Below are 15,218 nucleotides of genomic sequence, written 5' to 3' on the forward strand. Positions count from 1 at the left end.
ATCTCCATGGTTGACATTCAACCAAGGATGCAGAGCAGCTGCTTCAACTGTAATCAGCATCTCTGGGTTACCAGCCCTTCAGTGTTCCTGCTCATGAAGCAATAAGATCAACTTAGCTGCTATAGCCAACCAACATTTACTGACCAGGCTCATTCATGAAGTGGGGCCCCTTAACCGCTTTGAAATGTCTCAAAAGACGTGATAAAGCGCTATATCAAATGCAAGGATAATGATTATTATTGGGAGAGAAGTATAAGTGGACTACAAGCACCCTTAGAACAGAACTTAATACTTGTCTACTTCAGAATATTAATGCCCATCCTTACCTTCAAGAATGCCCAGGCTACTCTGCGCCAACCTCCTTCTCTATTTTGAGTTTCATAGTTAATTCTAGCTTTATCCATACTTACAAAATCAAGAATCTAGGAGTAAGAAAATATCTGGTTTGAGTTTCAAATAAACAAAGATATTAGAAAATACATGGCAACAAGTAGCTCTTAAAGACAGTCAGAATTGGTTTAGCTACAATTTATTTAACCAACTGTCATCTAAAAAAAATTCTTGTTAAACAAACTCAGTTTTAAATACACTGGATAATGTGAAAATCTTGCACTCCAAATCTGAAATGAATCATTGAAATGAAATGGAGCAATCCTTTTTAATCGCTACTGGTCAAACCATGATGGCTGATTGTTCAATAGAGCTGTCTCACAAGTTCTCATGAAATGTTACTCTCTGTGGAAGAATGGCAGGAAAAGATGCCTGCTTAGATGAAGCCTGAACAATCTCAAATTTTCTGTTGCATTCAAATAGTATCTTTGTGTCTTAAAGCTGACCCAGCCTAATGCTATGTATACGGGACAAGTATCCCTCTGCTCAGCTGGCCCCAGCTTGCTTCAAGCCCTCCATCCTATTTACCCCACCATTGGCAGTCCCCCACTCTCTGGAACTCCATCTTGGAGTCCCTCCAACTCAATCTCTCCCTCACCTCGTTAAAGAACTTGTCAACACTTTCCTCTTTGACCGGGTCTTCGGATATCCTTAGCCCCCAACCCCCATTCCCTTACTCCACCCCAGTTCGGCTGCCAAGCCAGGATGGTCAAGCGCCTTGGAAATGTCTTCCTGAAGTGAAAGGAACTATTATAAATGTAAATTTGTTGTTTTAATTACTGGTGAAGTGCCTCAAGATGTTGATACATATCAAATATCTATATCAAATGTAAGGATTACTATGAGTGAAGCCAACTTCAAAAGTAATATCTGCAAGCATGTATCATTGGTCCTAACTGCATTCCCATTCAGTTTAGCAAAAAATCCTTCAATGCGTCTATCTCATCATCTCACAACCCTAAATCTTACTAATTTACAGGAACCAGTCTAGTTCCTTTGGAAACATTGTATGCTTCATTGTTCCACTAACTGTGCCATTAGTTTGTTCTGTGTACCCAACACCCATTTACTAAAACCAATTCTCTTGCGTGTCCATTTGTTTTGATTGGGCAGAACTGGTCTTTTCTCCACACCTTATTCCTTTAAATAAATTATCTGCATAGAATATGAACCTATTTATATATTTGAAACCAGCTTCAATTAAAAACCACAAAAGCACCTAATTCCAGTATGACTGCTTTAAAGCAAACCTTATATTTGCTTTGCACAGTATTGTGAATTGAGCCNAAAAAAAACAAGGAGACTATACTACCGATTTTCAAGAGATGTACGTATGTCAAACTTAGCTTCAACATCATTGGACGTGGGTTGAAGTCAAACCTACTTAAATGTTAAAGCTAGGGTCAATTTATCAATCTTTTTGGGCTGTACGATTCTGTGATTCTATTCATTACAAAATATAAACTTGTAACTATCCAAGTTTAAGTATAAGAGGTAAAAGAGCATTACACTGTACCAATCACCCCCAAAAACATTTTATACCTCAAAGAATAGAATGACTTTAGGACTTTCCTCAGTTTCCTGAAGGAAGTAACCAAATCGTTCATTGAAGATGATCTGTTCCTCCCACTCTGGAACAGTCAACTTGTTTTTCTTAAAGTCGTAAGGCTGAGTCATGATGGGAAGGATGTGTTCCACACTTTCTTGTTCATAGTATGAAGTAACATGTCGATTGCTAATAGGAAAAAAAATTAAATGTTACAAGGAAGCACTTTTAATTAATCAATAACAACTTTTTTGTTAAATGCATCGAATGTCTAATTCAAGCATCTCAGTTCTATAGATTATTAAAACTATTTGAATAATGGATCTGCAATTTTTTTGAATAGGGATACTGAATGTCTCGTAAGTGACAATCAGTAGTGAAATGTATTACATTATCCAAAGTATCATTAGGTGCATAACATCCCAGCACATTCTGTTTAACTTTAATACAATGTAGGTTGGCAAAACAATTAGGAGGATTAAGGCTTTTAAAATGTGAAATGTAAAACTAGGGAACACCTCATGTAATTGGAATTGGAGCTGTTAGCTCCTGTGGAAAAAAGAAAAGGTGTCTCCTGCTGAACAGTAATTCCCATAATTCTATCCATAGGCATGTGGATTTTGATCAATGCTTTTTCATTATTACAATCTGTAAGCTAATTTAAATGAAGTTTTAGTAGTAAACCTGGAAGATATTTAGTTATGGAATTACCACATGTAAAAAAACAGAAAGTCAAAATTTGCATTAATTAGGACATATTCATTTTTTATATGGAAGCATTAATATGAAGACTTCCTCTAGACCAGGGATGGGCAACCTGCAGTCTGCGGGTCACAAGCAGCTCGCATGACTATTTTACACATGTGTAATGCAAGCCTCTGGGTGCAAGTTGGCCATCCATGACCTGCATGCTGAAGGAGGACAGTGGATGAGACCCATCTGCTCAAATATATTTTTCTGGAACAGGAAATGGATATTAGTAGATGGATTAGGAATTTAACACATATTATTTTTGGTAACAGCAAAATTAAATGTTTATTCATCAATTTAACCGTTTGAAGTTGTAACTGAGCTTAAATTAATGTAAAGTTGTCCTACTATTCAAATAGCCATATAGATTTACTGAGACCATTGGCTGTGGCATGGCTGTCATCATCTGTACGAGTCACACTCACCAAATTTAGTGTTACAAACTCTAAAGCATGTATGATGATGAGTTTCCCAGGAAATATAAACTACTGAGTACCACAAGACAAATTTTTACTCATATACGTGCCTGGACGTGAAAATCATTTCTGTACTACTGATTATATATATGGGCCTGTGGTTTTCAAAAAATATTCCGTGCACAGCGTTCAAAACAGGCATGAGAGATTACAAGTATGACTAACACCTCCACTCCTTGTACAGAATAGGGTCTAAATTGCTTCTGCTGACCAATGGACAAAGTGAGGATTTTTGCTGCAAGTCAGGGAACAGTTGTGTGATAATTAGATAGAAAAGACTTGGAAATCCAGGTTTCCAAAACACTTTTGTTTGATCATCAATGTATTTCAGAAATGAATCAGGTAATTAATATAGTGTATTTTTATTGGCTTTAGGAGAGAAAGTTATTGGTTTACAATTAGTACAAAGTTTCTACCCCATTTTTTGCGCGAGCACTTTGCATTGGTGAGGCAAGTTAATAATAATAATAATAATAATCCTTGCATTTGATATAGCGCTTTTCACGTCGGGAGGACGTCCCAAAGCGCTTCACAGAATATACTGTAAAAGTGAATTGACTGTATATTTGTGGGCGAACGCGGCAGCCAATTGCGCACAGCAATGTCCCATAAACAGTCGTGGATTGAAAATGACCAATTTATTATTGATTTTTTTTGGAGGGATTATTATTAGGTGTGTGGAGTAAGGAAACTTGCCCAAGGTTTCGCCCTGCCTGGAATTGAACTCAGGTCTCTCACTTGCAAAGCGAGTGCTCTAACCACTGAGCTACAGGACTCCACATTGTATTATTGTAAGCATATGACCATCTCTAAATGCAGGAATGCAAACACCAATTGGGACTATTATCAAAAAAATTACCTTTTACATTTATGTGCTTCTACCAACAGAAGCAAATTGCAATTCTTCTATCTTCAGTCCTCTCTTTCTGGTTTCTAGTTTTCTTCTCTTTTTACATAAACAACATATTTCAATTTGATGTTAACTTGGTCTTGTTTTGTTTTAATCACTCAAATTTAAATTTCACCAACTTTCTTTTCTTCTTGCCGATTTTTATTGTGTTAGTAATAGTTTCTGTTTCATACTTTATTTTAAAAAATTCCTCCTACATTTCTCAGTCTTTCTTCTGAACTCAAAGCAATAACAGGGAATAACTATACAAAACTGTATAATTAAGTTGCTGCAGATCTACTTTTTGCAAGTGATGAGTTAATATATTCTGCTAACAACTAGTACCTTTTCTTTCCTTATCAAACACTGATCATATGCCACACCAACTAACATATACTGAATACAACAAGGTGGATTGAGACAATAATCACTACAGTCACCAGTATTTACTATGTGCACCAGGAAAAAAAAGTACTTTTTGAAAATAAACTATTCAGAGATACGGTTCACTTCTGTTTATCAAAGCTGAATTTTATTACCTCTGGTCCACTCTACTAAGTGGAGAAAAAAAAGCCTTTCTAAGACAGATGTCAATGGGCAGGTGTGGTTACATTCAGTCCTCTCAAATGAGGGTAAACAGCTCTACCCTCGTCCACGTAGGCTTGGTTGTTCCAAGTACCAGTGAAATTCCCAGGATTCAAAATGAACTCACTACTCAGTTCCTGCTACCATTCATAACCTAAAACAAGACCTTTTTAACTTTACTAAGTCATCTCTGTACCAGCCAAGATATACAGCTGTAGCAGTGGATAAGCACTTCCTCAGGTAGTTTCACTTAGTAAACTGATGATTGATTCCTAATCACTTCAAATGTGATGTCCAACTAGAGTCAATTTTCATTTGTGTTTGATTTAACAGATTTTCTAAATCAGCACCTCACCTGTGTTCTTTTCTAATATACTGGCCAGTGGTTTCATCAACCACATGAACTTTGACTGTAGGATGCGACACCAGGAGATCAGTTTTCAATCGTTCTGTTCTGTGAATATATACACCAAGGATCAGACTGTCATCATATTTCGGTCTCTGTTGTTGAGGTTCAGCATCTAAGTCAGGAGTAGCTGTTTCATCTTTAGGCTCTTTTGCCTCAATTTCTTCTGCTGTAGCTACAGTGAAGAAAAAGTAATTTTAAAGTTTCCTTTATCTTTAAAAAATGTTCTTCTCAATCTTGTTAGCTCTTTTCATTCTAAAGATAACATAAATATAATACTTGTATTTGGTATAACACGTTATTGCTTCATCAAGATGTCTCAAAGGGTTTTATAAGATTGTACCAATTGCGCACAGCAGAGTCCCACAAACAGTCGTGGATTGAGTGACCAATTTTTTTTATTTAAGAAGAATTATTACCCTCGGAAAAGTGATCCACCAATCGACAAACAACCGGGTTCCTACCTACTGCTAGGTAAACAGAGGCATAATAATAATTATCAACGTTGTATTTGATATAGTGCCTTATATCATCAATGCACTTCACAGGATATACTATAAAGTGATGTTGCTGTGTGTAGTTTGTAGACAATATAAAACCAATAGCAAATAAACGGAGATGTGATAAGGTCATTTCTGAAGGTAATCCTTGAGACTTAAAATCATCGTCTCCTCTGCCTCTTCTGGAGGCTCAAGTGAAGGTTAAAATTTGCATTTGCACTATTTCAAGGAAAAAATATTTTCCCAAAGTCCAAGCCGACATTCCACCCACGTCCAAATGTACAATAAAGAAAATAGGTCATTCATCTCATTGCAGTTTGTGTGATATTGCTGCCATGGATTAGCTGTCATGCTTTACCCACATGACTGTGGACATTGTTGTGTGCAAATTGGTTGCCAAGTAGGCCTACAAATTATACTAGTCTTTACAGTAAATTCTGTGAAGTGCTCTTGTGATGTCCTCCTGATGTGAAAGGCACTACGGTATATTAAATGCAAAGACTATTTATTAAACTATTGAATAAAGCACTTTCAAATGTTTCAACATAAGCTCCATCATATACACTTTGCAAATTTATGTTCTGCCACATATTTAAACAAATGTTATTGTACAATAATAACAAAATAAAAATATCACATGAATAAAATTGCACTGAAAAAATTTGCTCACCTCTGTTACTTTTCTTCTTGGCCTTCTTTCCTTTTGCTTTTTGCTGGACTCCCTCTTCCTCGATCGTTTTCTTATCTTCATCATTTATCACTTCTAGTTTAGACTCTGATGTTAATTTCCTTCTCTGTGGAATCTTTTTCCTTTTCTGATCATTCTCAGCCTGATTGCCCTGCAGCTCTGAAAGGGACATTGCACTGGGGCCAGGGAAGCGGATTTTTTAAAAAGTCACAACAAATGGACTGCATTATATTTCTGACTGCAGCAATAAGAAACTAACTTTTAGCCCATACAAGTAAACTTTTTATCAAAAATAAAGTTACCTATGTTTACCGAAAAGCCCTATTTAATTGAACCACTGTAACCTTACTTTATGAATCATACAAAAATAAAACCAAAACAATTTGCACTTAGCTGTCACCTTATAAAGTGGCATGAAAGAAGTCTGACAAAGGGTCTCGGAATTTATTGGATTCTTACCTTGTTTCACCCTCTTCGAATAATATGTGCTGTTTCTGCTTTTTTTCCTTCATCAGCTCATTGTTTAAAAATGGAGATGTAACAATTGAAATGATTTTTGAGGAGCCTGACTCCAGTTTCTTTTTTCCCTTTTTATACACTTTTGCATCATTCTCAGTTATCTGCTTCTGATAGGCTTGGATTAAGGAATCCGCATCATCTCCTTCGTCATTCTTCAACACTGTCTCAACGTGGTGTTGATGTTCCAACTCATTTTTTGATTTCTTTTTCTTAGATTTTTGTTGCCTTGTCTCAGATTTTGTACTAGCCTGGGATTTGGTTTGGTCAATGCTCACTGCTTCCAGTTGTTCTTCCAAAATCTGAGTAGCACTTTTGTATGACTTCTCCTCATTGAATGACTGTTCCTCAATTGCAGATTTCTTTTTCTTCTTTTTACCCTTTGCTGGGTTTTCAGTATCCTTATAGAGTGCATCATTGTTAACCTTTTCTGCCACAGAAACTCTATCCTTCAGCTTGTTTTTTGTGAAGCGTGGACTTTCCTCTTCACGATTATAGGTGTTATTTAAAATTGTTTCATCGCTCTCACTTTCTTTATGAAGACCGAGTTTATTCCTCAGGGTTTCAAGCTATTAAAATAAACAAAGTGGGTGTTTATTCACAATACTCCAGCCTCACATTACAAAAACATCTTGTTGTATTCAACTAAAATATCAAATGCAAAGATTATTATTTTTACTAAAACATATTCAACTCATGAAACTATTATAAACAAAAGAGGAGTAAACACACAAGGATTGACAAAGCATTTGTTTAGTACTGGATTTATTCCATTGGCATGCTTTTTCCATTTTTTAAAAAAATACAGCACATAGACTATTGAACAAATCCATAACAACAACAAATTACGTTTGTGAAAGGCACTATACTAATGTAATTTGTTGTTGTTATGGTTTTGTTCAATAGTCTATGTACTGTAATTGAGACTGGATGTACCACAACCAATATTCAACTCGTATCTGAATTGTGCACATTGGAACTTGTTGAACTGTAATTTCATAATGTATTGAGACTACTTATTCTCGGTTTATCAGGGATTTTACCATCTCTTCATAACACTATTTACACTCATTCATTATTTCTTCTTCCTCCCCCCCTCCCCCCTCCATTATTCATTTAGCAATAACAGCATTCGTTTATTAAAAGTTACTGAAACAGTTTGAAAAAAAGTTACTGACTGAAATAGTTAAAAAGTTACTGTTGAAACACTAAAACCTCACACAGCAGGAAAATGGACAAAGCAAAAACCTCTGCTCAGGGGGCATCCATTGCAAAGTAAAGGCTTTAAATCAATTTATAGCACATCACTTACTTATTAATAATGTAGTAGTGGTGGGGAGGGGGGGGGAGTCAGGGAATTCTTTAAATGAACACTCATGGATAAGATTAATCAAATACAAGTCATTAATTCCATACTTTTTAATAATGTATACTTACAACAATGCTATCTTGCAATTGTACACTTTTCTTTCTCGATTTCTTTTTTTCAGCCGCTAGAGCAGAATAGTTTTTGAAAACTTCCTCAAATCGAGCCTTTGTCTTTACTTTGGCTTCACTTTGCTCTGCAAGAAATCCCATGTAGTCAAGAACACTTTTGCACAACACTACTTCTGACCATCACAACACCTTTTTGTTTAGTTACGACGCTCCTGCTTCCATTCAAACCAAGTTTTGATACAAAATATAATTGGTATTTATATTTGAAAGGTCTATCGCAAAGAGATGTTTATATTTCAACATCCAATTAATTTTAGTAAAAATGTTTATTTATACCATACCTGTTGGCATCTTCTTCAGAACTATACTCAAGAGATGTTATTTATTTACGACATCCTCTCCCAATATCTTAAGCTTGCAGCCAACCTACAGTGTGCAAAAGAAAGTTGAAATGTAGGACATTAAAAATAGGTGTTTGTTCAAAGGAAAAAAAACATGTTATTCTATTTATTGAGTATACACTGATTAAATCATCAGGTTAATTAACCTATGCAAAACAGATCTTTCTGTTCACTACAAGATCAAATAAATTCCAGGATTCATTTTCAACACTGGCATTTTGACCAAAGAGAATTTAGACACGTTAACTTCAGAGAAAAGAAATGTCTATAAGCCTACAAAACAAAGTACAAGGAAGCTTGCTTAATTATTTTTGGTAGGCCGGATGTCAGACACAAATGGAAACACCATGCTTAAGAGTATACAAAAATCAGAGGGAGTTCCACAAGTGTACACTATACACACGTGAAAATTTCCTTGTGACTGGAATAGAACGTGCACCCTCTCCCTGGAGCATAGCACCCTGTTTACCTAAGATCAGAATGTACTAGGCAAGGGTTGGCAAGAGCCAAGGCTTGACGTTCCGTAGTGTGCATATTTGAATACTGCTGGAGTACTTTGCCAAGCTTCCCACTGCTTGTCCAGCTCAGATCACCTCACCCATCATGGCTTTGCTGCACAGGGTTAACGGGCTGGGAGGGAAAAATCCTTAGCCCCAGTGACCGGTCTGCCAGTCCAATTCCTGCCAATGAGCCAGGCTGGCTGGTCAGTCCTCAGTCGTGCCCTGGAGTATTGCAGACCCTTCTAGCTCAGGAACTAGACGATTGAGATCAGCAATAGAGGGTTGACTTGATTCCTACATTCTATTGCCAAACACATCAGCTTGGAGTCAGCTCAACTTCAAGGTTAGAAGAGAAACAATATTCTTAAAGTACCATAAACTAACATTATATTGATCAATAAATGCCTTATTTCCAAGACCTTTGAATGCTACGGCACAATGGGGAAGGATTAAATTTATCCCATTTCAAAGCAATAATAAGCTTAAAGTAGCACATGTGGCAAAGGATTTATAATGCTCTAGTTAGATAATAGATTGCGTAGTTCCACGTCAGAGTTAAAACCTAAAACCTTCTGACAAAGTGCGCTTATTTAATAACATAGCTCGAAATTACAGATATAGAGCTACTCAGGTAAAGTAGAAGACAACAACAAAATTACATTTGTACAGCACCTTTCACGTCGAGAGGATGTACTAAGGCGCTGGACAATCAGTGTTTCGGACCCGAGCTGAGGGTCAGTATCGGGGAGGGTGGTGGGGAGGGACGGCGGGGGGGAGGGAACGGAGGGTGATCGAAGGCACGGTCGAAGAGGAGAGTTTTCTCAAGTCACCAGACAAATCTCTAGATCATCAAAATTGAAACAAAAACAGCTTCTACTTGATACAAAGACAAGTATTGTATCAGAGATTTTGTAAAATAATAAGCCTTGCATTTGATATAGCGCTTTTCACGTCTTCCAGACGTCCCGAAGCGCTTCACAGAATATGCTGTAAAGTGAATTGACTGCATATTTGTGGGCGAAACGCGGCAGCCAATTGGACACAGGAGTGTCCCACAAGCAGTCGTGGATTGAAAATTACCAATTTTTTTTTTTTTTTTTGGAGGGATTATTATTAGGCTCTGTGTGGCGTAAGGAAACTTGCCCAAGGTTTCGCCCTCTGCCTGGAATTGAACCCAGGTCTCTCGCTTGCAAAGCGAGTGCTCTAACCACTGAGCTACAGGACTCCGTGAACACCTATGAACAAAGCTACTTGGTGTTCTTCTGTATGGCGCACTGAAAATAAGCTTCTCTACTGGTCCATCAGATAAGCTACTCTTTTAATTCCTTGTTAAACGTGCTTGTCTTAACTTAATCTCTGGTTCATGAAACAAGAGATGAAACATCATTTGTAGCATTTGAGTGAGACCAGAATTTAAACTCGCCACTCTTAATTGCTCTTGTCACACTCTCAAATGATCGCAATATGTTTTAACTTGCATTTACACATGAGACAATGAAGCAACTCATGCCCATCTGCAGCAAGACCTGGATAACATCTAGCTGATGAATGGCAGATAAATATCTGCACCACAAAACTGCCATGGGATGACCAATAAAATAAATGAAATAAAATTACAATAAAACTTACATTTTATATAATGCTGGAGAGCATCTCAAAGCAAGATAAAACCCAGACAGCTCACCCTGATCTTCAATGGCCAAAATTATCATTGAGTCTCCCACCATCAACATCCTGGGATATCCATGACATGAAGCTCAACTGGACCAACAACAACAACAAAATTACTTTTGTAAAGCGCCTTTCACATCGGGAGGATGTCCCAAGGCGCTGGACAGGCAGAATTACGGAACCGTGCTGGGGGTTGGGGTAGGGGAGGGTGGAGGGTAGGGGGGGAAGCAGCGAGTTTGAAAGCACAGGCGAAGAGGAGGCTCTTGAGATGGGTCTTGAAGGTGGCAAGGGTGGGGGCGAGGTGGAGGGACTGCGGAATGGAATTCCAGAGGGTGGGGCAGAGTGGCAGAAGGCCCGCCCGCCAATAGTGGGGCGAGTGAGACGGGGGAAGTGAAGCAGACCGTTGTCCGCTGAGCGGAGGGAGCGAGCAGGATGGTAGGGGGCGAGGAGATCACAGAAATAGAGGCAACCAAGACCAAGGAGAGCTTTGAATGTGAAGACCAGGATCGTGAACTGTATCCTCTGTGTGATGGGAAGCCAGTGGAGTTGGGCGAGGATGGGGGTGATAGGGTCGCGGAGCCTAGTGTGGGAGAGAATGTGGGCTGCAGAGTTCTGGATGATCTGCAGACTGTAGAGAGAAGAGTTTGGGAGGCAGACAAGCAATGAGTTTGCATAGTCGAGCCTCAATGTAATATTAACACCAAGGCAGAGGCTTAGTAATCCGTGAAGAGTTGTTCTGAACTCCTCAAAACCTCCCACAACCTACTAGGCTCACATCAGGGGCATTATAGAAGATTAAATACTAGGCTGGATAAATACAGCTGAACAAACATTTTAGAAATTAGATTGCTTGATTGGAAACCTGGTGACTCTAGTCTTGATTCACTGCCCCTCACTGACACACTGCAGTCTTTACTATTTATAGAATACAATGCAGCTACTAACTAGTTTTGCTTTGACACCACCTCACAGCCCTGTGACCTCCACCATCCAGGAGAACAAGAACTGCATTATCACGGGAACTCTACTATCACCAAGTTCTCCTCCATTTCATCTGAGGAGGGGTGAAAAGTAGCTGGTCTCAATTAATCATTATCCACCCCTGTCACATTGAAATGTTATAACCATTCAATGTAGTTTCCACATGAAATCAACCCTAAGATTTGTAGCTTAATTTCAAAACAGATTCAAATTGTCTACCAGAATGCCAAAATACTGTACTACCACATAACAACAATTCATATTTCACTTTCATTATCATAATGTTCAAATGTACACCAGCATCATACATGGTGCCTATTAACATGTCGAAAACTTTGGAGCAAAGCACCCAGATCCACTTATTTTTTCCATTTCTCTAGTGGCAGGGCTTTGAATAAAAGGTAATGTTTAAATAATGTTATTATAACTGTTTTAAAAAAGTGTTAACATACTGTCAATCTTAATGCTAAATGCTGTTTAATATTAAACAGTGTTAATATTACTATAAACATAAATTGCTTTGACATTTCATCATCTTTTCAATACTGTACTGTTAAGACAATATTTAGACAATCTTCTGAAACAAAACAAACATAAAGGCTGTGTACATATCAACAAAACAAAAACAAAACATAATTGCCTGTTCAGGCACGGTTTAATCCAGCTCAGTGAACTGATTTATATTCAGAGAGTATAAATCAGTCCATTGTTTTCTATGGATTAAAAAGCTGAATGTTCTCTCTCATATAAGGTTAAACTGACCTGCAAAATGTTATCAACCCAGCACTCAATCTAATCTTTTTTAAGATTTTGTTTGCCTATAAAATGCAGTCACTACAACTACTTGTATTTATGTAGCGTACTTTATGTAGGGCAATACCTCAGGCTGTTTTGCAAAAGTAGGGTTGAACGCCAAACAAGAGGGGAGAGAGGGGGAAATGGTGTGGGGGTAGGATGGTAAATCCTGTAAATCACTTTGAAGAATTTCAATGAGGTGATAAGGTGCTTCATCACCTTTGTGTTTCATGCTGAGTTGTGTTGCCCACCAGGAAACTCGCAGGGACTTCCTGGTAACTACCATCCACCTAGTGAGGGCTTAAACCCACACTTGTCGATGTTGAACAACCAATTAGTGACCATTTGGGGAGGATAGTCGCTGAGGGCAGGTACTCTTCACACTCAGTTGCTGTTAACCCTGCAAACCAAAACCGTAACCGTTAGGGTGGTCCTCGATGGACAACCATCAGGAAAGCTTGCCAGACAGTGGCAAGCTCTGCGGTTTTAATAAAAATAATAATCTTTGTATTTGATATAGTGTTTTATCATATCTTCTAGGCATCTCAAAGCGCTTCACAGAATATACTGTAAATGAACTGACTGTACATTTGGTGGCTGAAAGACTGCAGCCAATTGCGCACACCAGTGTGGTGGATTCAGTGACTAAGTTATTATTTTAACTGTTTTTTAGCTGGATAGACTCCCAACAGTACCCAACGTATGCTCTGGGATTTCCAAACCTTGGCTCTTGCGAACCTGCACCTAATACTTTCCGGGATTAGATAAGCAGGATGCATCCCTCCAGGGAGAAAGTGCGCGTACCATTACAACAATCTAACTCTGGGATTGCCATGTGTTGGTGGGATGTATGGAAATCTCAGCTCGGTTTGAATAATCTTAACCATGAAGATGTTAATGTGTCAGACACTTGGCTGATTCCAAAAAAAAATCAAACTCAGGGATTATTATATATATGATAATTTTGCTGGGCAGGACAAAACCTTAGGCAAGTTTTCTTACTCCACATGTCTGTTTACCAACCAGTAAGTAGAAACCTGGCTGTTAGTCGATGGATGGATCGCCTTCCGGGGGTAATAATCCCTCCGAAAACGAATAAAATAAATAATTTGGTCACTTCAATCCACGGCTGTTTGTGGGACGCTGCTGTGCGCAATTGGCTGCTGCGTTTTGCCCACAAATATACAGTTATTTCACTTTACAGTATATTCTGTGAAGCGCTTTGAGACGTCTAGAAGACGTGAAAAGCGCTATATCAACTGCAAGGATTATCATTATTATTTATTATTTTATTTATTATTACATACTAACATTTTGCAGCAGCGCAAACAAAATGATATGATTTTGAATTCCAGCGCAACGCTCTGATTTCCCCACAAAATCGGTCGGAAAATTCAGTCGCCGATTGTTTAAGTTTCTTGTCAGAACCACAAAATATACAGTTCACTCCACTTCACAGCGTTTCCCGGGAAGCGCTTTGAGACGTTCAGCAAAGGTGATACGGCGCGATGTCAAATGCAAGGATTATTATTACACAAATCCCTCCTCACCCACAACACATATTATTAAAACGCTCGTTGTCTTCCCCCCTCGGGAGACTTTCTGTTCCAGTCCAGTCAGTTTACCGGGTCGGTGAAGCTTTTCTGACGGTGTTTGCTGTAATTGAGTGAGACCATGGCTGCGGCCTCGGGGGGTTGGGGGGTTGGTGCCGGCCTCGGGGGTGGGGGGTTGGTGCCGGCCTCGGGGGTGGGGGGTTGGTGTCGGCCTCGGGGGTGGGGGGGTTGGTGCCGGCCTCCTGGGTGGGGGGGTTGGTGCCGGCCTCGGGGGTGGGGGGGTTGGTGCCGGCCTCGGGGGTGGGGGGGTTGGTGCTGGCCTCGGGGTGGGGGGGTTGGTGCTGGCCTCGGGGGTGGGGGGTTGGTGCTGGCCTCGGGGGTGGGGGGGTTGGTGCCGGCCTCGGGGGTGGGGGGTTGGTGCCGGCCTCGGGGTGGGGGGGTTGGTGCCGGCCTCGGGGGTGGGGGGGTTGGTGCCCGGTGCTGAACAAGCCCTGCGCTCCCGGGCCGCGCCGCCACTCACCTCACGCCTCGGCTCCTTGTGCTGCAATGCCGGATTCACAGCAAACAGACGAGACCGCGAGTCACCCGCCCGTCTCCGAGACTCACACACTCCGGTCTGACTGTCACCCAAACCGTATCAGAGAGAGAGAGAGAGAGAGAGGCGCAGCACAGCCACCAGGCCCCGCGCAGCCTAGCAACCACCCCCCCCACAGCCTAGCAACCACCCCCCCCACAGCCTAGCAACCACCCCCCACAGCCTAGCAACCACCCCCCACAGCCTAGCAACCACATCCCCCCACAGCCTAGCAACCACCCCCACAGCCTAGCAACCACACCCCCCCCACAGCCTAGCAACCACCCCCCCCACAGCCTAGCAACCACTCCCCCCACAGCCAAGCAACCACCCCCCACAGCCTAGCAACCACACCCCCCCCCACAGCCTAGCAACCACCCCCCACAGCCTAGCAACCCCCCCCCACAGCCTAGCAACCACCCCCCCACAGCCTAGCAACCACCCCCCCACAGCCTAGCAACCACCCCCCCACAGCCTAGCAACCACCCCCCCCACAGCCTAGCAACCACACCCCCCCCCCACAGCCTAGCAACCACTCCCCCCACAGCCTAGCAACCACC

At 40.4% G+C, this 15,218-nt stretch overlaps 1 protein-coding gene across 3 annotated transcripts in view; it reads right to left on the minus strand.

Moving 5' to 3' along the window:
* The window catches only part of ahi1 (Abelson helper integration site 1), a 111,023-nt gene extending 96,214 nt beyond the window's left edge, over positions 1–14,809 (minus strand). For 2 of the 3 annotated variants that reach the window (XM_007893016.2, XM_042333311.1), the window contains exons 1-8: positions 14,605–14,809; positions 8,525–8,609; positions 8,184–8,308; positions 6,690–7,315; positions 6,213–6,406; positions 4,992–5,217; positions 1,933–2,125; positions 327–422 (exon numbers count right to left, since the gene is read on the minus strand). In XM_007893016.2, the coding sequence (XP_007891207.2) occupies positions 327–422; positions 1,933–2,125; positions 4,992–5,217; positions 6,213–6,406; positions 6,690–7,315; positions 8,184–8,308; positions 8,525–8,534 (1,470 nt within the window). In that variant the 5' untranslated portion in view covers positions 8,535–8,609; positions 14,605–14,809. Of the gene's footprint in view, positions 1–326; positions 423–1,932; positions 2,126–4,991; positions 5,218–6,212; positions 6,407–6,689; positions 7,316–8,183; positions 8,309–8,524; positions 8,610–10,768; positions 10,846–14,604 lie in introns of those variants that run through there. The other variant, XM_042333310.1, reaches the window with a different exon arrangement.
* Positions 14,810–15,218: the final 409 nt, after the last annotated feature.

The sequence above is a fragment of the Callorhinchus milii genome, unplaced genomic scaffold (genome assembly GCF_018977255.1).
Source record: "Callorhinchus milii isolate IMCB2004 unplaced genomic scaffold, IMCB_Cmil_1.0 Scaffold3, whole genome shotgun sequence".
Lineage (NCBI taxonomy): Eukaryota > Metazoa > Chordata > Chondrichthyes > Chimaeriformes > Callorhinchidae > Callorhinchus > Callorhinchus milii.